The sequence below is a fragment of the Monodon monoceros genome, unplaced genomic scaffold (genome assembly GCF_005190385.1).
Source record: "Monodon monoceros isolate NGI ecotype Baffin Bay Population unplaced genomic scaffold, NGI_Narwhal_1 Super_Scaffold_5, whole genome shotgun sequence".
NCBI classification, from domain to species: domain Eukaryota; kingdom Metazoa; phylum Chordata; class Mammalia; order Artiodactyla; family Monodontidae; genus Monodon; species Monodon monoceros.
The window spans coordinates 114,346,406-114,369,142 of NW_021703782.1; the positions used below are offsets into that span (position 1 = coordinate 114,346,406).

Below are 22,737 nucleotides of genomic sequence, written 5' to 3' on the forward strand. Positions count from 1 at the left end.
GCCTCCAATTTCCAAACCCAAAGCCGAGCAAAACACAATCCAGCTGGACCTGGGGAAGGGCAGTATTCACAAGCACCAGCTCTGTCAGGGGGTGAGATGCAAGGAGCAAGCAAGGGGGTCATTACAATAAGCAGTGCCAAAGAGGGGCCCTGGGCCCTGAGGAAGTGCTCCTGGCCGCCACCGGGAGCACACACACACCTCTCTGCACAGCAGGGAAAGCTTCTTGGAGGAGGAGGCCTGAGAGGGAGAGGGATGTCTCTTAACAAAACATGGACAAGATCTGTATGCTGCAAATTAAAAGACGATAATGAGGGCTTCCCTGGTGGCGCAGTGGTTGAGAGTCCGCCTGCCGATGCAGGGGACGCGGGTTCATGCCCTGGTCCGGGAGGATCCCACGTGCCGCGGAGCAGCTGAGCACGTGAGCCATGGCCGCTGAGCCTGGGCGTCTGGAGCCTGTGCTCCACAACGGAAGAGGCCACAACAGTGAGGCCCGCGTACTGCAAAAAAAAAAAGAAAAGAAAAAAGATGCTGATGAAAGAGATCAAAGAAGAACTAAATAAATGGAGACATTATCGTATTCATGGACTGGAAGACTCAACATAGTAAAAATGTTAATTTTCCCCGAATTAATCTAAAGGTTTAATGCAATTCCTATCAAAATTCCAGAAAGAATTTTAGTAGACACAGATAAGCTTATTCTAAAATGTATATGGACAGGACAGGCCCTAGAACAGCTTAAAAATTCTTGAAAAAGAAGAATAAAATGGAAGGACCACCACCTGATATTAAGACCTACAGTATTGCTGCTGTAATCAGGACAGTGTGGCATTGGTGGGGGGATAGACACCTAGGTCTATGGATCAGAATAAAGAACCAGGCACATATCCCACACAGATATGCCCAGAGGACTTTTGACAAAGGTGCAATTCAATGGAGACTTCAATTAATAATAACATCAGTGTCGGCTCATCAATTGTTTAAAAAAAGAAAAGAAAAGTAAAACAGCCAAACTTGTATTTTTTTGTTGTTAAACTTTCGTCAGTATTATTAATAAGCAGCAGTCCCTCTCCAATACCTGTGGGTGGCGCAAAGTCAAGAGAAATTTCATTTTCTACTCAAGACCAAGATTTGCTCTTTGAGAACGTTACGTTGTTTTGCTTAACTTTTTAGGTTCTTCTAGAATCTAAATTAAATCTACTTTCTTTAAAGCACTTACCATTCCCATCACATGTCCAAGGGCAGCTACAAGGTCATATGTGACATGTTTTTCCAAGATGTTTCATCTTTGGGCGAATCCAGAAAATCTTGCATATAATCTTTTGATTGTTCCAGAGAATGTTATCATGATCAGCACAATTGAGGTCAGGTCTCCCAGTGACATGACACATAACACAAAAAAATGCTTCTAGATTTTTGGCCAAAAGTCTGACTTCTACACAGCTTTACCTTCTCTAACCATGTCAGTGCCAGTAGCACCTACTTGCCCTCGGTAATTTTTTAAATCAATGCCTAAATTGGTAAGTTTCTTTTTTTCAGTCCTTTCCTTAAGTTAAATGAGTGTTTCATCTAGACCAACCTATATGCGAATTCAAGAGAAGTGTGAATTAATATTACAAAATATTTCTCAGCCACTATTGCAAGTACTGCACTAATTCCTGAGTACTGCTGGAATCATAGATTGGAACGGGAAGAACAGCAAGAAAGATCCGACCCATTAGTTAATTTATCATTTTTCATACCTAAGTGCCTCCACTGCTCAACTTCCCCTGCACAACCCACAGATCTTTGTGGTCTTCAAAAAATTCTCTTAAGAGGGGACTTCCTTGGTGGTCCAGTGGGTAAGACTCCACGCTCCTAACGCAGGGGGCCCAGGTTCAATCCTGCATTGCCACAACGAAGAAGTCCACATGCCGCAACTAAAGATCACACATGCCGCAGCTAAGACCCGGCACAGCCAAAATAAATAAATAAATATATTTTTAAAAAATTCTCTTAAGGGGATGAAAAGGCAAGCTGCAGACTGGAAGAAAATATTTGCAAATCACATATCTGACAACGTATTTGTATCTGGAATATAGGAAGAATTCTCTAAATAGTAAGAAAACAAATAATTCAATTAGAAAATGGATAAAAGATTTGAACACACAGTTCACCAAAATATATATATACAGATGGCAAATAAGCACATTAAAAGATATTCAACATCATTAGCCATAAAGGGAAATGCAAGTTAAACCCTTAATGAAATATCTATCAGAACACATCTCTCAGAATGGCTAAAATTAAATACAAATAGTGACAACACTAAATGCTGGTAAGGGAGTGGATCACTTCTACGTTGCTGGTGGGAACATAAAAAAGAATTCTAGAAAAGAGTTAGGCAGTTTATTGTAAAGTTAATCATATACTTGCCACATGACCCAGCAATTGCATTTATTGGGTATTTATCCTACAAAAATAAAAAAAGGTATGTTCACACAAAAGCCTGCACCTGAATGTTCATAGCAGCTTTATTCACAACTGCCAACTGTCCTTCAACAGGTGAATGAACAAACAAACCCAGGTCCATCCACACCGTGGGAAACAACTCTGCAACCAAAAGGAACAAACTTTTGTTGCAACGTGGGCGGATTACAGGGCATTATACTGAGTGCAAAAGCCAGTCTCAAAACGCTGCATACTGTATGGTTCCAGTTATACGACACTCTTGCGGTGATGACATCGTAGAACCAGGCTGGTTCCCAGGAGTTAGAGTTGTGGGGAGGTGTGACTATGCAGAAGCACCGTAAGGGCGTTTCTTTGTGGTGATGGAGAAGGGCTGTGTCCTGATTATGGTGGTGGTTACAAGAAACCATACATGTGACAAAATTTCAAAAAACTACACACCCCCTCCCAAAATAAAGAGTGTGTGCAAAACTGATGAAATCGGTTAAGGTCTGTACATGAGTTAATACCATCCTCAATTTCCTGGTTTTGACAATGTAAGATGGTTTTTTTTTGGAAAAGCTGAATGAAAAGAACATGGGACCTCTCTGTAGTACTTTGCAAATTCTTGTGAGTCTAAAATTATTTCAAAATAAAAAGTTGAAGTTAGAAAAACAAAACATAGGGCTTCACTGGTGGCGCAGTGGTTGAGAGTCCACCTGCCGATGCAGGGGACACGGGTTCGTGCCCCGGTCTGGGAAGATCCCACATGCTGCGGAGCGGCTGGGCCCGTGAGCCATGGCCGCTGAGCCTGCGCGTCCGGAGCCTGTGCTCCGCAACGGGAGAGGCCACAACAGTGAGAGGTCCGCGTACCGCAAACAAAAACAAACAAAAAAAACCAAAACAAACGAAAAAAACCCATAAGTTATACTTAATGAGTATAAAGATGTACAATAAAAAATTATATAGGGCTTCCCTGGTGGTGCAGTGGTTAAGTATCCACCTGCCAATGCAGGGGACACAGGTTCGATCCCCGGTCCGCGAAGATCCCACATGCCATGGAGCAACTAAGCCCATGTGCCACAACTACTGAGCCTGTGCGCCACAACCTCTGAAGCCCGCGTGCCTACTAGAGCCCATGCTCTGCAACAAGAGAAGCCACTGCAATGAGAAGCCCACGCACCGCAACGAAGAGTAGCCCCCGCTCACCGCAACTAGAGAAAGCCCGCACGCAGCAACAAAGACCCAACTCAGCCAAAAATAAAATAAATAAATTGTAAAAATTATATAAGTGAAAAATGTCCATATTTAATTATAACTATTTTAAAAAATACATTTGAAAAAATTGTACAGTGACCACTCATGTACCCAGCATCCCGTTTCTACCGTTATTGCCTTGCTATATTTCTTTATCATGCATTTATTCTATTCATCTGCATACCTATTCTGTCTACCCATTCATCTTATTTTTTAGTGCATTTCAAAGTAAGTTGCAGACATTAGTAAAATTCAATCCTAAATAGTTCAGCATGCAGATCACTAACTAACTAGAGTTTAATATAGTTAGAGGAGACATTTTTAGGTAAAATTTATACAGTGAAATGCACGTCTTACGTGTACCCTTGAGTGAACTTTGACATACGCAGACCCTTGTGTCACTCAAACCCCGATGTACGTAAGGAGCATCACCATCACCCCAAAAAATTCCCTCAAGGCTCTGCCCAGCCGATGCCCCCAGAATCCTAAAGACACAAACACTGCTCTCATTATCTTCACCATAGATCGGTTTTCCCTGCTCTTGAGATTTAAAGCTGAAATGTTGAAATTTAATTTTTTGAAAATTTAATTTTCATTAAATATGTTTATAAACATAAAACACTTGCAATTCGAGGGTTCAGTGTCCGTCTAGTTGCCAAGGTAAAAAATCGGTATCAGGCTGAGTGCATGCAATGTCTAGACCTACAAATGTACATGCTTATGAGGAACATGAATTCCTTGATAATGCAAAATGTACAAATATTGTGAATACTACAGGAATTTGTGAGGACCTCTGAAGCCAGGAACTGCAGCATGAAGATGTAACAGTCTGCATTCTTAGACCTTTGAGTGCTGGTAGCTTTTAAGCCTCACCTCTCCCTCTTCCCTTTGCCCCACATCTGGGCAAGTGGATGGGAAAGGCTGGGTGCCCCCTCCAAATCCCTGCCTGCAAGTGGGAACCGTCAACCTGGCCCACCCCCTAACCATGATCAAACCCCAATCTAGTCTTCTTTGCTTGCTTTCTCAAGCCATTTTCGGAGGGCTGCCCTGCTGTCCCCAGAAAAGCCTCCTTATGTAGCTAGTAAATCCTTTCATACCTTCTTGGTGTGTGTGTGGCATCATAAGGCCACATCACAGCCAATTTTTTTGTGGGGTCTATTCTGTCCCCGCAGCGTGATTGCTACAGAAGAGAAGCAGGAGTAGGGATGGTCCTCACTACTACCAGCTGTCGCTTCCTGATGCTGGATCAGTTGCGCGCCAAGGATCTAAGTAACTCATTTGTATTTCCTCTCACCTAAGCAGCACCTCCACTGCTCCAGTCCTCCTTGTACCTGGAAGCAGTACTTTTCCAACACCAGTTGGTCACAACCACAAACCTTCCTGGTATCTAGACCAATCGCTTTTTTTTTTTTTTTTTAAAGACAGAGTTGTGGGACTTCCCTGGTGGCGCAGCGGTTAAGAATCCGCCTACCAATGCAGGGGACACGGGTTCACATGCTGCGGAACAACTAAGCCCGTGCGCTACAACTTACTGAGCCTGTGCTCTATAGCCCGCAAGCCACAACTACTGAGCCCGCTAGCCACAATAACTGAAGCCCGCGCACCTAGAGCCCATGCTGGGCAGCAAAGAGAAGCCACCGCCATGAGAAGTCCCCGCACCAAAACGAAGAGTAGCCCCTGCTCTCCGCAACTAGAGAAAGCCCGTGTGCAGCAACGAAGACCCAATGCAGCCAAAAATAAATAAATTAATTAATTAAAAAAAAAAAAAAAGAGCTGTGTCAATGCCAAGCCCAGATCCTGGGAGACAGAGGTAGGTGCCTGTGTGTGACTATCAGGCCCTCCGATGTCGCAGCCAAGGGCGGCACCCGCCAGGCGGTGGAGGGGATGCGGACTGTCCTAGGAACAGGAGGGTCCGGAACAGGTTCCTAAGTCTGCCTTAGAAAGAGTCTCAAGTTGATTCCCAAGTTCATTCAGATCCACGGAACCAGAACTCCCTCGGCAAAGGCCCGAAACCTGTGCCTTCTGCAAGCGTCCCAGGTGATCCAGCGCGAGTAACCGAAGGAGGCGGGGCCTGGGCGCGCAAGCGCGGAGGGGCTGCAGGGAATTGTGCCTGTGGAGCAACCCGGGAGGAGGAAAGGGGCCTGAAGGAGGCGGGGCCTGAGAACCTGTCCGAGGGCGGGGCGGGGCGGGCCTGCAGAGACAAAGGGGGGGAGGAGCCGGGCGGGAGCCGGCCTGCTCACCGTGCGCGGGCTGGGGCGGCCAGATTCGGGCTTTGGGCTTCGGCGGTGAGTCCGGCGCGGCGCCGCTCCGACCCCGCTGAACCGCGGAGCCCGGGAGCTGTAGCCTCGCTCCAGGCAGGCCGGGCGGAGTGGTGGTGGGTGGGCTTATCCCGCTTCCCCGCGCGGCGCCCACCCAGCTGCCCTGCTTTATTATGGATTGACCCGCGCGCCAGGGTCCTCACGTCAACGCAGAGCGTCGGCGTCCCCGGGAGGCACCTGTCCCGGCCAGCCTCGTAGCTGACGCCGCGGAAGGGCCGGGGCTCGGTCCGGACCTCCCGGGCCCGCCGCCCTCCCCTGCCGGCTCTCCTCTCCGCAGCCCTCTGCCCTCGCCTCGGAGGGACCGGGAGCCGGCTTGGTGGGCAGCTCCCCGGCCGCCTGCCGCCAGGACCTGGGCTCCTTGCGACCCGGAAGATCTTTCCGCGGAGCCCGCCGCACCTGGGAACCTGAGTCCCAGGTCCTCTCCAGGACGAGGGAACTCACTGGGGCGTCCCTCGTCCCTCGTCCCTCCCCTTTTTTCTCCCGGGGCTGGGGAGGGACACTCACCAAGGAAGACTGTAGGGAGCAGGTTGGGGGATGGAGGGTGGAGAGAAATAGGGCCAGCTGGACAGGTTGGGTTGAGGGTTGTCATTAGGGGTCCCCTGGCAGGCAGGGTACCGGGGACGGGGTCCAGGGGTCCCACAGGCCTGCTAGTGAGCCTTCTGCCTCCCCCACCTTGAATTCCCCCACCCCGTCCTGAGGTGGTGACCCCACGGGCAGCACCAGTGTTGTTTCAGGGCCTGCTGACCTTTGGGGACATGGCTGTGCACTTCACGCAGGAAGAAGGGGCACGTCTGGACCCGGGGCAGAGGGCCCTGTATAGAGACGTGGTGCTGGAGACTTAGAGGAACCTGGCCTCCCTGGGTGAGGTGTCTCAGCCCCACGCCTTCCCTCTTCCCCACCCCCAGCCCACACTCAGAGCTCAGGTGGGATCCCAGAGGGGCCAGGCTGGCTGTGACTCCAGGACCAGAGCCAGGACATTCTGCTCCCAGGCCCAGGGGACAGGTGGGGTTTCTGGACCCATCCCCGGGGCAGGGCCTTTCCCAGCACTTTGCTGCTGGGTGACTAGAGTGCCCACTTCTCCCACAGCTGTGGACCTCGGCTGCGCCCACATCCCTGCCCTGTTTGCTGTCCCCCTCAGCCTCCTGGGGAGACCCCCTGTTTCTAAGCCTGCATCCTGGGTCCAGCTAAACCCCAGTCCCAGGCTACCCCTGGGGCGGGAAGCCAAGGGTGCCGTAGCGCTTCAGTTCACCCATTTCCTCTCTGGCAGGAGTTCCAGGATCCAAACCAGATCTGATCTCCCAGCTGGAGCAAGGAAAGGAGCCCTGGGGCTCGGACCTGCTGGGGGCCCAGGAAGGAGAGACCGTGGGAGACCCCAGCACAGGTGAATGAGGGGTGCCGCGGGCCTCAGATTGTTCAGTATATATGCTTAGTACACACGGCCAGTGTCGTGAACGGTCAGACAGGACAGTCACACGGTCGTCCCCGTGGGACGAGTTATCAGTCAGAACCCTCAATTGCAAGGAACCGAAAACCCAACCCAACCGGCCAAAGTTGCGGGGAGGCTCTTGGCTCAAGTCCTGAAAGTTGGGGGTGGGGTTGGTTCTCTGCGCTGTGGGTCTCAGGCTCCGAATGATGCCGTTGGCACAGGGGTGAAAGCCAGAATATTTAACGTTGGTTGGGCCAGAAATCCAGCCTCCAAGAACGGAGGCTGGCCATGTGTGGTAGTGGCCCGCTGGTGACCATCGCACCATCAGGACATGTCTGTCCACCTGCTGTTAAACAGAAACTTCTGTTCTCTATTTCTCACAGCAACGCTTCCAACACCAAATGTAGGGCGGTTCCTCACACCAACCAGTCTCCACCTCTCTGCACATCAACTGGGTGTCCTGCAATTTAGTTCTGACACTGACCACCCGGAGTTAGCGCAGACCCTGCCCGTGAAGGGCTCAGTCCCACGAGACCGCCCCCACTTCAGGTGCCAATCACAAGGCCAGGCTGGCACCTGTGCTTCTGCTCGACCAGCTGTGGATTGGAGGTTCCCACGACCCCACCCTTGGGCTTGAGTAATACGCTAGAACAGCTCAGAACTCAAGGAAACACTGTGCTTAACAGTTACTGGTGAGTTACCGGCTTATTATAAAGGACACAACTCAGGAACAGCCCAGTGGAAGAGAGGCACAGGGCAAGGTCTGGGGAAGGGGTGCAGAGCTCCCACACCCTCTCTAGGCGTGCTCACTCCCCAGCACCTCCACGTGGTCACCAACCCAGAAGCTCTCCGAACCCCTTCGCGTAGGGTGGTTATGGAGGCTCCACTGCATGTGTGTGATTGATCAAATCATTGGCCACTGGGGATTGAATCCGGTCACTAGCCCTTCTCCCCTCCTTGGAGGTCTGGGGCTAGGACAGAAAGTGTTTCAGGTTTTGCAGGCCACGCAGTCTCTGTCGCAGAGCCAACGGTTCTAGTAAGCGGAAGCAAAAATGCTGCATGTGTGTCCCAGGGCAGATGGCCCTGGCTCCTTGTACACCTGCCGTTGGTTGAGTGCCTGTGCACCCCAGGGAGGGCCGCAGCTCGTTCCTCAGCAGAACCTTGCCAGGTTGCATCAGGCTGCTGCCTCTAGTCATGCATATATGGGAGGACCAGTGTTTTTGGAGGCCCTGTACCTCCTGTTTTATCTCCTTTGCCACAAAATGGATCCCTTGATCTAAAGCTGTGACCTGTGGCTTCGATGTTCAGAAACCCGGGGTGGGCCCTAGAAGCAGGGTGCTGGCAAAGGTGCTTCAGGCAGACCTGTGTCTGGTGTAGGTATCAGTGTTGGTCAGGACCAGCCACTGTCTCCTCCAGGATGGAAGGTCCTGTGTGATTAACTTGCCCACAAGCACTGGTCAGTCTCCTGCAGGTTTCACACTGAGGATTCAGCCTTTGCTGACAGGTCACCCGTTCAGTGGGGACAACAGCTAGAGGGGTTTCCACAAGAGGGAGCTATGTACGTCCCCTCCCTGCACTGGGGTTCCTCTTCCCACGGGCTCACCTGTTCAAGCTCAGTGACCAAGGACAGAGGCTAGCTGATATGCACAGGACAGGCCGTCCTGTCCCCTGGTCCCTGAGTGCCTTCCCCACAATGGATCTGTACACCGTCCATCGCACGCCTCTCCCCAGGTGTGACCTTGCCCTGGGATTCACCTGCATCCTCATCTCGGAGCTGGCAAGCAGGCACCCTGCCCTGAGCTCTGCCCCTGGGAGATTGCCCCATCCCTGGCCAGGTTTGGAGCCCACCCAGGCAGGTAGTGGGCCCTGGACCACCTGGTTGTTGGGGTCCCAGGGAGGCCCCGGGGACAAGCTGAGACAGCTGCTAGTGTCAAAGAGATGAGTGACGTGAGGACCTGGGCCCTCATTCCGATGACTAATCGTGTCTTCTGGACCTGCCAGGCCTGTTTAGATGCATGTGCCTGTAACCTGTCTGCTGGTGGCCGCTCTGACCACATGGTCATTTTCTGTCCCTTGTCCGGTCTCTGCAGAGCCCAGCGGCACATCACACACCACTTTTGAAATGGCAAGTGTGTCCTTGCCCAGAACCTAAGGGCTCTGCGTGGCACAGCTGACCAGGGACTCCACGCAGGGTCCCGTGGCTCCTGTCCCCTCGCAGCCAGGACCTGAGGCAGAGCCCTGGCTTTCTTCCAGGCCCTGCTCGACACTGGCAGCCTCTGGGTCACTCAGCGACAGGTGGGAGCAGTCTCCCCCGTGTGGCGTGTCTCCCGGAGCGAGGAGGGCGAGGTCACCTGGGCCTCTCGCCATAGACTCGACGTGGCCCTGGCCCTTTGTAGGTTCTGCCCCACCCTCTGCCGTGCAGGCATCTCTCTAGGGTATCTGGAGCATGTAACACTTCAGTGCGTTCACTACATCCAGTTGGCATGAGGTCATCAACACAGTGACCGCCGGCCCGCTGTGGATGAACACATTTGCCAAATTGAGCGTCCCTTCCCGAGTGCAAGGGGCTGCTGCTCTGCCCATCACAGGCGCCGCGTCTGGCCCAGCAGCTGAAGCCAAGCCTACACTTGGGCAAGCTCCCAGTGGTTCCCAGCAGCAGGCGTGAGCCATCCGGTGGTTCATGGGCCACACAGGTGGACCTAATGGGGCTGTGGTGGAGCCACCGTCCCTGCATCCCTCTGCTCTGAGGTGGCCGTGTGCACACAGCACCGCTGCTGGTTGAGGACCTTGGCCGGGGCTGGGGGCAGTTTCTGGGGTGTTGTAGTTTATCTTACGACAGGGCCGAAAGCAAGCTCATCCCACGAGATGAATTGTGCTGAAGCACAGCAGTAGAGGGCTGCCGCTCGCTCAGGCAAAACAGCGCCGTCTGTCCTGCTGTGGTAGCTTTTATTTAAGCATTATCTAGGTTTACATTTTAAGACTTGTTTTCTTAACATTCCAGAAATGCCAGAGCAGCAACATATGCTTTTATTGATTATACAGGCAACAATGGGCTTCCTTGAAGACATGCCGTGCTTCGTCCTTGAGCGCAAAAGCAGCACAAGGACATTGCCTTGTGTTTCCATTATTCTGATTATACTGAAGTAGCACAAGGACATTTCCTTGCGTTCCCACCATTCTGATTATACTGAGGACATCTCATGGATCAGTGCCCAAAGCACTCAATGCTTATTCGCAGGCCCCCGGTTTGCCGGGGGGGAGCGGGGGGTGGCTCAAAGCAACCAGGACTCTTTGCAGTTCTGGCTTATTCGCCAGCCCCCAGTTTGCTGGGGGGGGGTGGTCTCATGGGTCACGTCTCCTTTCCATGTCCTCAGTTATTCCACTACACTGGGGCTTCCACTTGGCCCTTCCCAACGTAATGGCTCTTACCCCTCAGGTCCGGAGACTGATGAGAGGGTTCTCCCCACTGCTAAGTGCATCCATCCCGACGAGGCCCTGCAAGTGGGTCCGTGACTTGGTTCCTCAGCCCTTTTGTCACCCAGCTTCCATATGCCCAACTCTAACGGCATTTTGGGGCCCTATTTTCAGTGTCGGCTCAAATGCTGCATCCAGCAGCCTGCCAGGTGTGGGCATCCCTCTTTTCCCAGCGTTCAGCTCTTTGGGAAGGAGAGTATCTGTTGTGCTAACTTGCAGGAGGTTTGTCTCAAGGGGACCCAGCCTCCCCTTCGTCAGCGGGCCCCAGGTCTGAGAACTGCCCAGATCTGGGTGAGGGATTGGGCTCTCCAGCATGGCGGCTCATCTTAGCCTTCCCCTCCCCATCTCTTGGCCTTTCCTGGTTCTACAAGTCAAGCAGCAGCCTGGCCAGCTGCTCACTGTCTGGCACACCGAGATCGATTACCCATCGCCAAGCATCCCCACCCCACGCCCCAGGGCCCTGCTCCTCCCCTCTCCGGGCCTTAATCTCCACCAAGGCGATGGGCCAGCCTGTGTCTTCAGAAGCCTTGGTGTTTGGCTTTATGGCTAAGCGTGTGCCCCACAGTCAGCACAGCCACAGTGGGGAGCTGAGGCTCTAGAACAGCCACGGAGGCCTCTGGCTCTTGGCCTCCCCTGGGGGTGGCTGCCCTGAGCCTGTCATTCTCCTCAGTGCCGTCCACGACATTTACAAAGGACAGGCGACCCCACGGGCCTCCCGAAGACCACTGCCCCACATGGCTAGAGGGCAAGAACGACCACGTAACCCTGCGCTCCCCTCCTGCTGCCCTGTCTCCAACTACCGCCGCAAAGGCCCTGCCTCCTGATGCTGTGCGAGCTTTCTCACCCCAGCCCTGCACTAGAGGCTTGTGGGCCTCTGAGCAGCGGGGCCTGGTTGCAGTCCCCCCGTCCAGTACCAGTCACCGCAGTTTGGGTCCCCCTGAGCACAGAGCCTGAGAGTTTGGGGTATAGACGGTGTATTTGGAAGGCAGCAATTTTGGAAGCAGGCGAGAAGGAGCAGGGAGACAGGAGAGCAAAGTCAGTATAGAGTTGCCACTGCAAGTGTGCGGGGCACGACAGCTCCAGGACCGTGACCGCTGAGAGGCTGCAGGAGGTGTCTGGGATTGTCCATCAGAGCGAGGGAGATGGGAAACTTGTCCTCTGTTCCCACCCCCGGGGCGGTGCCTGTCACGCAGTATGGGCTGGCAGCATGGAGCTCTGGAGGGGTTGAGGTGCACCTGTACCCCAGAGGATGCGGGCAGTCAGAGCTCTGCAGAGCTGTCTGCTGCAGCGAGGAGGCCGGAATCCGAGAGAGGCAGGGGGCCTGGCATAGTGTGCTGGCAGCGTCAGCTACGAGCTTCCACTCAGAAAAGGTGGGGAGGAAACGGGACATAGGAGGGCAAGGTCCGTGGAGGAGGTGAGCACATGAGCACAGCCAGTGAACCTGGTGTCACCTGTGAGACACCCCACGGAGAGGGCTGGCGCGTGGAGTCCGTGCTCCCGGGCACGGAGGGGGCCCCAGGTGGACCTTCTCAAACAGAGTAACACACAGGCCCTTTCTCTTCGTTGCAGATTCCAGCCGGGGGTCTTTGCGTAAGCAGGTGATGGCGAGGGTGAAAATGACTCAAGCCTCAGAGCCTCCAGAAGCATCTGGAAGGTTCTCAGGGGGTGGGCCTCCAACACTGGTCTGCAGAGAAGCTGCCGGGCACGAGGGCAGGCTAGGGAGCCTTGAGAATTTCCTTTTCCAGGAGAGACAACCACACAGAACCTACTGGACCATCTCCAAAGCAGAAGGTGCCCAGAAAGGCGGTAAATGGGGACCCGAACTTCTCCGCAGCCCGCGCCCCGGGGCCCGTGAGAGAAACATGAAACGGTAGCGAGCCCACACGTGCGAAACGTGAGCCAAGAGCTTCCGGTACCTCTCGCGCCTGTGAGACACCGGGCCACGCACAGCGCCGAGAAGCCGCACGCGTGCGGGAGTGCGGCCGCGCGTTCAGCCAGCGCTCGCACCTGGCGCAGCGCCGCAGCGCGCACGCGGGCCGGAAGCCGCACACCTGCGGACAGTGCGGCCACGCATCCACAGCGGCGAGAAGCCCTTCGGGTGCCAATGGTGCGGTAAGCCCTTAAGTTACAGCACCCTCCTCGCCCAGCACCAGCGGATCCACACCCGAGAGAGGCCGTTCCGGTGCGCGAGGTGCGGGAAGAGCTTCATCTGGAAGTCCAGCTTTCGGAACCACCAGAAATCACACCGAGGCAGCGTGGACCTCTGTAAGCTAAGCTCTGGAAGCAGCCGCTGGAGGGGAGAGCTTGGGACTCGCTGCTACTCCAAGGAGCGCACCGGAAGGATGTCCCCGGGCACGTGGAGCAGTGCCAGAGCGAGACCAGCACGAGGGACCGGATTGTTTCTCCACCCGCGATCAACTTGTGCATTTCGGGTCCTTCCCACGACAGGGGGGTGGCCCAGGCCTGCCTGCCCCGGCGGGTGCCACCCAATAGCCTGCTGGATTCCGCGTGGCTGTGGCACTTCTTGGGCAAGTTGATGGTTTGAAAGTCGCTATTTTCAAGTGCATCCAGATTTTATTTTTGAAACTTAAAACGTAGCTCTTTGTCTCTATTTGCATCATAGGTGGGTTCTAAACACCTTTGAAATCCAGATGGGCTACAGAGCTTTTGGATAATCAATCTTTCATCGCACAGCAGCCCTGAGCACCTGGCGGAGGGCATGGGGAGGTCACGTAACTAGTCATCATTCGGTTCGGGCTTGTTATTTTCGGATGCTGATTTGCTGCAGGAGGATGTGACTGTTCCACCTGGGGCAGCTCAGCCCTTGCGCTGTTGGCGCTGTGACTTTACTCACTCAGCTTCGCTTTCCTGTATGCGCACTCTTTGCTTGTGTCACACTGAGTGTGCATGGCATTTGAACTGTTCTTTTTTTCCAGCCAGTTCTTCTATACAGAATAGGTTTGCATAGTATGAATGTTTTCTATACAACAGTAACATTAAAAACTATTAAAACACATGGTAGAAATATGAGACAACAGATATAAAAGAAGCCACTGGTCATGAAACACAGAAGATCCATAAGAAAGTTAGTTTGCAAATGCTGCCCAAGCATGGGGGCAGGGGGAAGGCTGTGCCTTTGTGTCCTGTGACCACCCACTGAATTCTTGTCATTCCCGGATACATCATACCACCACTTACAGGCTGAGCGTCACCATGTCTAATGAAACTCCAGCCATTTTCCTACAGACATGGTCAATAACTTAATTACAGAAGCAATACATGATCATTTGAGGAAATATACAAATATATAGATATAAAATAAAGTAAAATGGGGGACTTCCCTGGCGGTCCAGTGGTTAAGACTCCGCGCTTCCACTGCAGGGGAATCTCCAGTCCCTGGTTGGGGAACCAAGACCCCACACGCCATGCAGTGTGGCCTAAATAAATAAATAAATAAAATTAAGTAAAATATAACAGGAAGTTTTATTTTGACTCATATTGGTGCTGTAGGAACCCGGTAAACTGACAATGAAATGGGGGGATTTGGGTGTTGCCCACAGTGTTTCACCCAAACTATGTAGATTCAAAGCTGTAACAGAAGAAAACTTTCCTGAACTAAAGGCATATCTGATTTCAATGCTGAAAGACCTGATTGTGCACTAAGAAAAAAACAGAGAACACAAAGTCTAATGAAATTACTGAACCACAAAGATAAAATACTATACAAACATCCAGGAAAAAGAAGTAGATCACCAACAGAGGAAAAAAATCAGTTTGCCCCAGACTTTAATTAACAAAGGCTGTAGCTCTTTCCGTATTTATTTCCTTAATGTGTCGTAGTCATATTTTATTTAATTAATTATTTTATTCATTTATTTTGGCCGCGTATGGGGCATGCAGGATCTTAGTTCCTGGTGCTCCCTGCAGTGGAAACTTTGAGTCTTAACCACTGGACCACCAGGGAAGTCCTACAGTCATATTTTAAAGCTTATTGCCTTTCTCTCCCCTACTAGTGTGTGATCGCAATAGTTAAATTCAAATTAAGTTCGTAAGATGCAAAAAATATGATGGAATCTTGCCATCAATAAAGGAGACAACATGGCTCCGAAACACTACGTGAAACAGGATGCAATTAATGAACCAGACACTGGATTATCTTCCTTTGGGGAGGGGGAGGGAGTAGTTATAGAGCTATGTAATAATTGCATTATGTTGGAATGGTTTGAGAGGAAGTTTTGAAATTGCTTTTTGAGAAAATGTGCTTATGTGGACATCAGGTTTTCAAGGAGTGGATTGTAATGAACAGCTCTTGTTTCAGCCCATCCCACATCTATCCCCTCCTTCTTTCTTTTTGTAAGAGCACCTCGCCTTTGGTTTGCAGCACTTCCTAGGATCTGTTGTAGGAAGTCACAGTGGCGGTCTCAGTCTGGGTGCACCTCCTCCCGTGGCCACTGGTCAACCCGGGAGGAAGCTAAGGCAATCAGACCCTCCCCTCCAGTCCATCACTGAAGGAAAAGGTGTGTATATATCTCATGTCATCTGTGAATAGTGATAGATTTACTTCTTTCCAATTTGGATGCCTTTTCTTTTTCTTGCCCAGTTACTCTGGCTAGAAATTCCAGTACAATGTTTAACAGGAGTGGCAAAAATGGATATCCTTGTCTAATTTCTTACCTTAGGGGGAAAGCTTTCAGTCTTTCATTCATAGAGTATGATGTTAGCTGTGGGTTTTTCATAAATGCCCTTTATTAAGTTGAGGAAGTCCTCTTCTGTTCCTGGTTTGTTGCGTGTTCTTATCATGAAAGGGTGTGATTTTGTCAAATGCTTTATCTGCATCAGCTGAGATGATCATGTAGTTTTTTTCTTTGTCTTTTTTTAAAACAATTACAGGCGTTTTATTTTATTTTTTTATTATTATTTAAAATTTTTTGGCTGCGTTGGGCCTTTGTTGCTGCACGTGGGCTTTTCTCTGGTTGCGGCGAGCGGGGACTACTCTTCGCTGTGGTGCGCGGGCTTCTCATGGCGGTGGCTTCTCCTGTTGCAGAGCATGGGCTCTAGGTGCACGGGCTTCAGTAGTTGTGGCACGTGGGCTCAGCAGTTGTGGCTCACGGGCTCTAGAGTGCAGGCTCAGTAGTTGTGGCTCACGGGCCTGGCTGCTCCGCGGCACGTGGGATCCTCCCAGACCAGGGCTCGAACCCGTGTCCCCTACATTAGCAGGAAGATTCTCAACCACTGCGCCACCAGGGAAGCCTGAAAGTCTCTTTTTCTTAAAGTCACCTGATTGAAGATGTTACCATCTACAAAATCTCTTCACTGGCAACACCTAGATTTGTGTTTGATTGAATCACTGGGTGCTACAGCCTGGCCAAGTTGACACCTAACACCAACCATCACACCAGGCATCATTCCTAACTTCCTCCCCATAACTTGCGTAGCTAGTGAAGCATGAGTCCCGTTAATTCTACCACCTCGATGTTGCTTAATTCAGTAAACTTCTTTTGCGTCCTCATTACCTGAACTACAGCAGTGGCCGCTAAGTGGTTTCCTGCTTTTAATAATCTCCTGAAACGTGTTTGTCTTTTTAATGTATTTATTAAAGTATATTTTATATACTTCCCCCTCAGTGTCCCGAATATAGTAACAGAGTTGCAGTTGTTTCTCACAAATGCAGTGTTTGCCCTAGGAAAGCACTGAGGAGTTGCAGCTTCTCCATATTTAGAATGGTGTTTGGTTCTGCCGCCTCTCCTCGGTCCACAGCTTGCGGGCTTTCGGAGACGCGCCGCCTCCCCTCCTCTCCCACGCCCCCACGCTCTCCAGCAGGGGCTCGCGCCCAGCGCCAGGCTGGGTTAAGGGCGGGTCGGGGTCCGCCCAGGGGAGGAGGAGCCGGAAGAACTACATTTCCCAGGCTGCTGCGCGGTTTCCGGACTCCATTTCCCAGCAACGCCCGGGGCGCCCCGCCAGGACTCCATTTCCCAGAGTTCCGCGGGAGGGCCCGACCTGATCCCGCTCCCTCCACCTAACCCCAACGCGTGGTAGGACTCTCAACCGGCGCCTGAAGCCGCTCTCCGGGCAGGTCAGGTAAGACGCAGGTGGGACAGCGCGGGGCACGAGGGGACCCTGGGGCGGGGGGCGTGGTGTGGCGAGCCGGGGCCTGGGCCTTGGGTGCCCCGTGACAGCCAGAGGGGCCTGAGGGGTACCAGGAACTGGGGGTGTAGGAGGGGCCTGGAAGCGTGGGAGGGGGCCCAGCTGCAAGATGCGGTGGGTTCGGAGGTGGGGCCAGGAAGGGGACCCGGGGGCGTGGGAAGCGCCTGAGGGACGTGGAGGGGCCCGGCCGTGGTGGGGTCTACCCCAAGGCCTGCTGCCGCGCTGCGCGCGCTCTCGAGAGCAGCGGGATTTCTGGGCAGCGTCCCCTCCTGTCCGGGCTGCCCGTGGGGCCCTGCAGCGGGGTCAGAGCCGTCCTGTAGCGGCCCGAGCAGATTTCCAGCCCCCAGGAAGGGTCCTCAAAGGTGGTGGCGCCCCGAGGCCTGTCCATTTCTTAGCCAGAAGCGCAACCTGCCCAGAAGGAGCCAGGCTCTCGAAGGCTAGCTGGGACCAGCTGGCCGCTGGTGGGCACCGGGTTGCATACACAGGCGCCGCCCCTTCCCCGTCTGTAGCATATGGACTTTGGCTGGGAGCAGCCCAAACGACCTGGGCCAGGAGCCCCCAGCCTCAAGGTTGGCTGCCTCCCCTCTTGTCAGACAGAGAGGAGCCGAATGTTCCCTTTCTTGGCCCAGTGGGGGTCAGGGTTGGGCCTGCAGGGCAGAGCCTGGCTCTCCCAGCTGGGTGGTAGTCCTAGGGCCCCTGTGCAGCTGTAGACAGAGGGCTTCCTGGGGAGCAGGGCTGAGAGGAGGGGATGACTCAGGCTAGATGGGTCTGTCTGGTCCCCAGTGGGCAGTCTCCCTGCGCTGCTGACCTTGTACTGTGCCCGTTGCCCCAGGCCAGCCCTTGGAAATCACAGTGGGGCCCGGTGCTAAGGGCAGTGACCCTAGGCTGGGGCATCTCAGGGGAGTGGGGTTCTGTTGCGTGGGAGCGGGATGGCCTCAGCCTCACACCATTTGGCCCTGCAGGTGCAGCCAACATGGGTGAGCCCCAGGGGTCCATGCGGATCCTAGTGACTGGGGGCTCTGGGCTGGTGGGCAGAGCCATCCAGAAGGTGGTAGCAGATGGGGCCAGGCTGCCCGGAGAGGACTGGGTGTTTGTTTCTTCCAAGGATGCTGATCTTACGTGAGTGGGCTCATCCCTGGAGCAGCCCCACCATGCCCTCTCCAGACTGAGAGCTCTGGGCCAGGCCTGTTCCTGGACCTGGTAGCCTCATGTCAGGCCCGTCCCTGCCAGGTGGCTGGCCTGGCCTGGGTGCGTGCAGTTTTGCTCCTGGGCAAACTTCCTCCCATCTCTTCCTGGAAGCCCACACCCTCATGCCAGCCAGGGCCTGACCCTCCCACCTTCGGCCCCGCCTGCCTCCTGCCCCCAGTGCTTTCAGCCAGGGTGCTAGTTCCCTTGGGCCTCCAAGCAGCCCCTGATGGCCCGGCTCCCCCTCAGGGATGCTGCACAGACCCGAGCGCTGTTTGAAAAAGTCCGGCCCACACATGTCATCCATCTTGCTGCAATGGTGGGGGGCCTGTTCCGGAATATCAAATACAATTTGGACTTCTGGGTAAGTGAGGGGGCCCCAGTGAGCACCGGGAGCCAGGACCCCGGATTCTGGGAACTTCCTGGCCAACTTCCCAAGCTCCTGTTCCGGCCCCGGGAAGTCCCTGAGGGGCCCCCAGTGACCCACACTTGATTTGTAGGTAGAGGGGCACACAGGTGGGCCTGGGGGCATTTGGCCGAATAGGAAAAGCCTCAGAGCTAACCTGGGGGTTGGAGGAGCTGAGACAAGCCAGTGTTTGCCTTGTGACCCCCGGCTGGTTCCTGCCCCCTGGGCCTTCAGACCCTCCTGGTTCCAGGAGGTCCAGCTGCACTGAGCCAGGCCCACAGTGCGCTCAGGGGTGCAGAGGTGCGTGAGCTGGGCTCTGGGCCTGCAGCATGTGCCCTGAGGGGTTGCACGTGTGGGGTAGGGGCAGGAGGAGAGCTGGGCTCGCCCACAGCCATGCCTGGCTGGGCCTCTGAGGGCTGGCCCATCATCTCTAAAATTGGCCTTGGCCTGGTTTGGCCCTGCATCGGACCTGGGATGGCAGAAGCTTAGACCAGATTTTCCCTGGGGGCCCCTGTCGCCACAGGGCCCTCTTCGTCTCAGTGACAGCCTTCGCAGCAGGCTGCCCGGCCACCACCTCTCCCCAGACCACCCAAATGCCCTGGCCAGCTGAAGTCCCCGGAAGGGGCTGGAGGAGGGGTGTGGCCAGCCAAGGCTTCACTGCTACTGAGCAGTAGAGCAGGGTGAGCTCCTGGGGGTGCGGGAGTGGAGAGGCTGCTTCTTCCTGCCCTGCCGCGGGGCCAGGTTGGGCCCCCTGGGCTCCTGGCTCGCACCTCACCTGCCTAGCCCGCAGCAGCCCCTGTGGGCAGGCTCAGCCCTGAGCTTAGGGGTGTGGCCCTCTCCTCAGGGCCCTCCCCCAGCCTCAGAGTAGGCAGGCCTGGACCCTCCTACAGCCCTGGGGGTGGGACTAACAGGCTGGGAGGGGGCCATGGTTTCTGGACAGTGGGTCCTGGGAGCTGGTAGAACCGCTGGCTCAGGTACTGCCTGCCAGGGTGTGTCCGCACTTCTGTCCGTGGAGGGGCAGGTAAGGGCCGGCATCCTGCCTGGGGCCTGAACCCTGCCCTGCCCCTGCTCCCTCAGCGGAAAAACATACACATCAACGACAACGTGCTGCACTCGGCCTTCGAGGTGGGGGCGCGAAAGGTGGTCTCCTGCCTGTCTACCTGCATCTTCCCCGACAAGACCAGCTACCCTATCGATGAGACCATGGTGAGGGGCGGGGCTGGGGCGGGGCCTGGCCTGGGGGCAGGGCTGAGAAGCAGCGGCTCCTCTGCTCCCCCAGATTCACAACGGACCCCCGCACAGCAGCAATTTTGGCTACTCTTACGCCAAGAGGATGATCGACGTGCAGAACAGGTCCTCTTCCCGCGCGTGCCAGGCTGAAGCCAGCCAAGAACGGGGAAGGGGGCCCCAGATGCCCTGTGGTGGGTGGGCCCAGGGGGCCGCCCTGGCAGGCCTCTCAGATCTTGGCTCCCCTCCTCGCTAGCCTCGGCTGGGGTGGGGCTCGCCCGTGATCCAAGGATGAGGGCCAGAGGGGATGCTGTGCCCCCGCAGGGCTTACTTCCAGCAGCACGGCTGCACCTTCACCGCTGTCATCCCCACCAATGTCTTTGGGCCCCATGACAACTTCAGCATCGAGGACGGCCACGTGCTGCCTGGCCTCATCCACAAGGTGCATCTGGCCAAGAGTGAGTGACCGCCACCCATGGCACAGCTGTTTGCTTGCTTGATGGGGCCCCTGGGGAACAGTGGGGAGGAGGGGCGGTGCTGGCACGTACCCTCTGACACCTGTCCTCCCCACCCTGCAGGTCGCGGCTCAGCCTTGACAGTGTGGGGCACAGGGAGGCCTCGGAGGCAGTTCATCTACTCACTGGTTGGTGCCGCGAGGGGCACAGCTGTTCCCCAGAACGTCTCCTGGAGCTGCCGTGCTGGCTGTGGGGAGGCATGAGGGAGCCTAGGAAGGGCCGGGTGTCCAGGCTGAGCCCCCAGGGGAGCAGTCACTGGTCCTTGCTGGGTCCGTGTACGTTCCATTCCCCAGGGACGTTGCTGGGTACAGCTCTGAGCTCATCAGGAGAAAGGACTTGGGGCTGAGCTGGCCAAGCACTGCCCAAAGGGGGGTACCCCGGGCCCCAGCCAAGCCTGGGCTGTACCCCGCCCAGCAGGAGCACTTGGGAGAGGTGACCTGGGCCCGTTTGGCCGTAATTTGTGGCCTTTGACCCTGGCTGTCTGACCTCCAGGACCTGGCCCGGCTCTTTATCTGGGTCCTGCGGGAGTACGATGAGGTGGAGCCCATCATCCTGTCAGGTGGGTGCCCTGCAGTCCCAGCCCCATTGCAGTGGGGCAGGACACCCGTCTGTCCTGAGAGCCGCTGAGCAGGGCAGCGGGAACATCTGTGGGGCTGGGCGGCAGTGGGTCCAGGCAGAGGAGGCCTGACCTGGCCACTGGTCCCTCGGTCCCCACAGTGGGTGAGGAGGATGAGGTGTCCATCCAGGAGGTGGCTGAGGCCGTGGTGGAGGCCATGGACTTCCATGGGGAGGTCACCGTATCCTTTGGTTCTAGGCGGGAGACCGTGGGCCTCCCTGCAGGAGGCCATGGGTGTGACGCACCCATGGCACTCACCCTGGCAGCCGGGGGTGAGGGTGTCTGCTGCTTTCTCCTGGAGGCTCCCCCTGGGAAGGCTAGACAAGCTTCAAGGGCAGGCTGGTGGAAGGGTGGGCTGCCCCTTCTGCTGTGCCCTTGACCAGGTGCCTAGTTTGATACAACCAAGTCGGATGGGCAGTTTAAGAAGACGGCCAGTAATGGCAAGCTGCGGGCCTACCTGCCCGACTTCCGGTTCACGCCCTTCAAGCAGGGTGAGCCCTCCCACCCCATCCCTCAGGACCGCCCGGCCCCTCCCCAGGCCTCAGCTTCCCTACTGCCGGTTGGGGGTGGATGCCCTGCAGCTTTGGCCTCCACGCCCTCACCGTGGAGGCAGGACACGGGGTGACTGCCCTACGTCCCTGGGCCTCACCCGCCCGCCTCTGCAGCCGTGCAGGAGACCTGTGCCTGGTTCACTGACCACTACGAGCAGGCCCGGAAGTGAAGTGTGCGGCGGGAGCGGGTGCCGCCCTCTCCCCGGCGCTCAGCCAGCAGAGCCCAGCGGCGGCCACTCAGAACCTGCCGAGGCTGAGGGCACTGCCCTCGTGGTGGCCGGCCCCTGCCCCACGCCCTCTGCCGGGGCAGACCTGGCTGACTATCCGGTGAGGCCACCGTTCACACCGTCCTCAGGGAAGCCAAGGCCTGGCCAGGCCCAGCACCCTGCTCCCCGACGCCAGTCGCAGAGCATGTACACTTCTGATCCCTGGGAGCCAATAAAGTGCGTTTCCACAGGCCTGGCCCCGGCAGCTCTGTATCAGCCCCCCATCTCCCCCGCCCCAGCACTGCCTCCTGAGCCTGGCCAGCCCCCAAGAACTGCTGGGCTACGGTGGCCAACTGTCCCTGGGATAGAAGGGCAGCAGTGGCCGGAGACACGGAGAGGTGGGTGTGTGGGCAGGTGGCAGGAGAGGCTGGACTGTCAGCCGGCGGGGACAAAGGGCAGGCACCTGCGGCAGTCCCCACCGGCTGCGGCGAGAGCCGAGCCTCTCCACGCACAGCCAGGTGCAGGCCTGGGTAACCTGCACTCCCCGGGCTTACCCCCCCCCCCCATCCCCAGGACTTTGGGGAAAGAGGCTGGGTCTGGATTTGGACAGGCTGGGCAGGCGCACAGACGGATCTGAGGAGAGCAGTGGCGATTGGCCAGTTCAGCCTGGCCCCTCATCTCCCTAGCCCTCAGGTAGCAGCTTGGGTGCTGGGGCTTGGCCTGCCCTTCTCCGATGGGCAGCAACAGGTGTCACGCAAGAGTGGGCCTGGCGGGCACGGCGGTGAGCGGCACAGGCCTCCCATCCTCAACAGGAAAGTCTGGACCGGTTGACCCACCGGCCCCCGCCTAGCCAGTCAGTGCCGGGTGTGCTTCCCCCAGGACCCAGGCACCTTCCCTGGCTCCGGGGCCCACCTCCCCTGGGGTACCCTTTGCTGTCTTCACACCAGTGACTCCCAGCTCTCTTCTGGCCCCAGGTGTGCCTGCCACG

The 22,737-nt window shown here is 55.5% G+C and overlaps 2 protein-coding genes across 3 annotated transcripts; both read left to right on the forward strand.

Moving 5' to 3' along the window:
• The first annotated feature begins 4,886 nt into the window (after positions 1 to 4,886).
• Positions 4,887 to 14,777, forward strand: LOC114884531 (zinc finger protein 445-like). The gene is given in 6 exon segments (XM_029203519.1): positions 4,887 to 4,950; positions 5,719 to 5,966; positions 6,277 to 6,414; positions 6,698 to 6,860; positions 7,267 to 7,380; positions 12,469 to 14,777. Coding segments are annotated over 6 exon segments (1,032 nt in total). The 3' UTR covers positions 12,774 to 14,777.
• A 2,106-nt stretch (positions 14,778 to 16,883) lies between these two features.
• On the forward strand, positions 16,884 to 22,095 carry TSTA3 (tissue specific transplantation antigen P35B). 2 transcript variants are annotated; one of them, XM_029203953.1, is made up of 11 exons: positions 16,884 to 16,977; positions 18,006 to 18,162; positions 18,478 to 18,592; positions 19,712 to 19,840; positions 19,914 to 19,987; positions 20,186 to 20,319; positions 20,440 to 20,504; positions 20,869 to 20,935; positions 21,094 to 21,173; positions 21,384 to 21,483; positions 21,658 to 22,001. In XM_029203953.1, exons 2-11 carry the CDS (start codon positions 18,017 to 18,019, stop codon positions 21,711 to 21,713), a joined length of 966 nt encoding a protein of 321 aa, XP_029059786.1. In that variant the 5' UTR covers positions 16,884 to 16,977; positions 18,006 to 18,016; the 3' UTR covers positions 21,714 to 22,001. The 2 variants fall into 2 exon arrangements, 1 of the variants encoding a protein (XP_029059786.1); XR_003790892.1 differs by having other exon boundaries at positions 21,094 to 21,483; positions 21,658 to 22,095.
• The last annotated feature ends 642 nt before the right edge of the window (positions 22,096 to 22,737 follow it).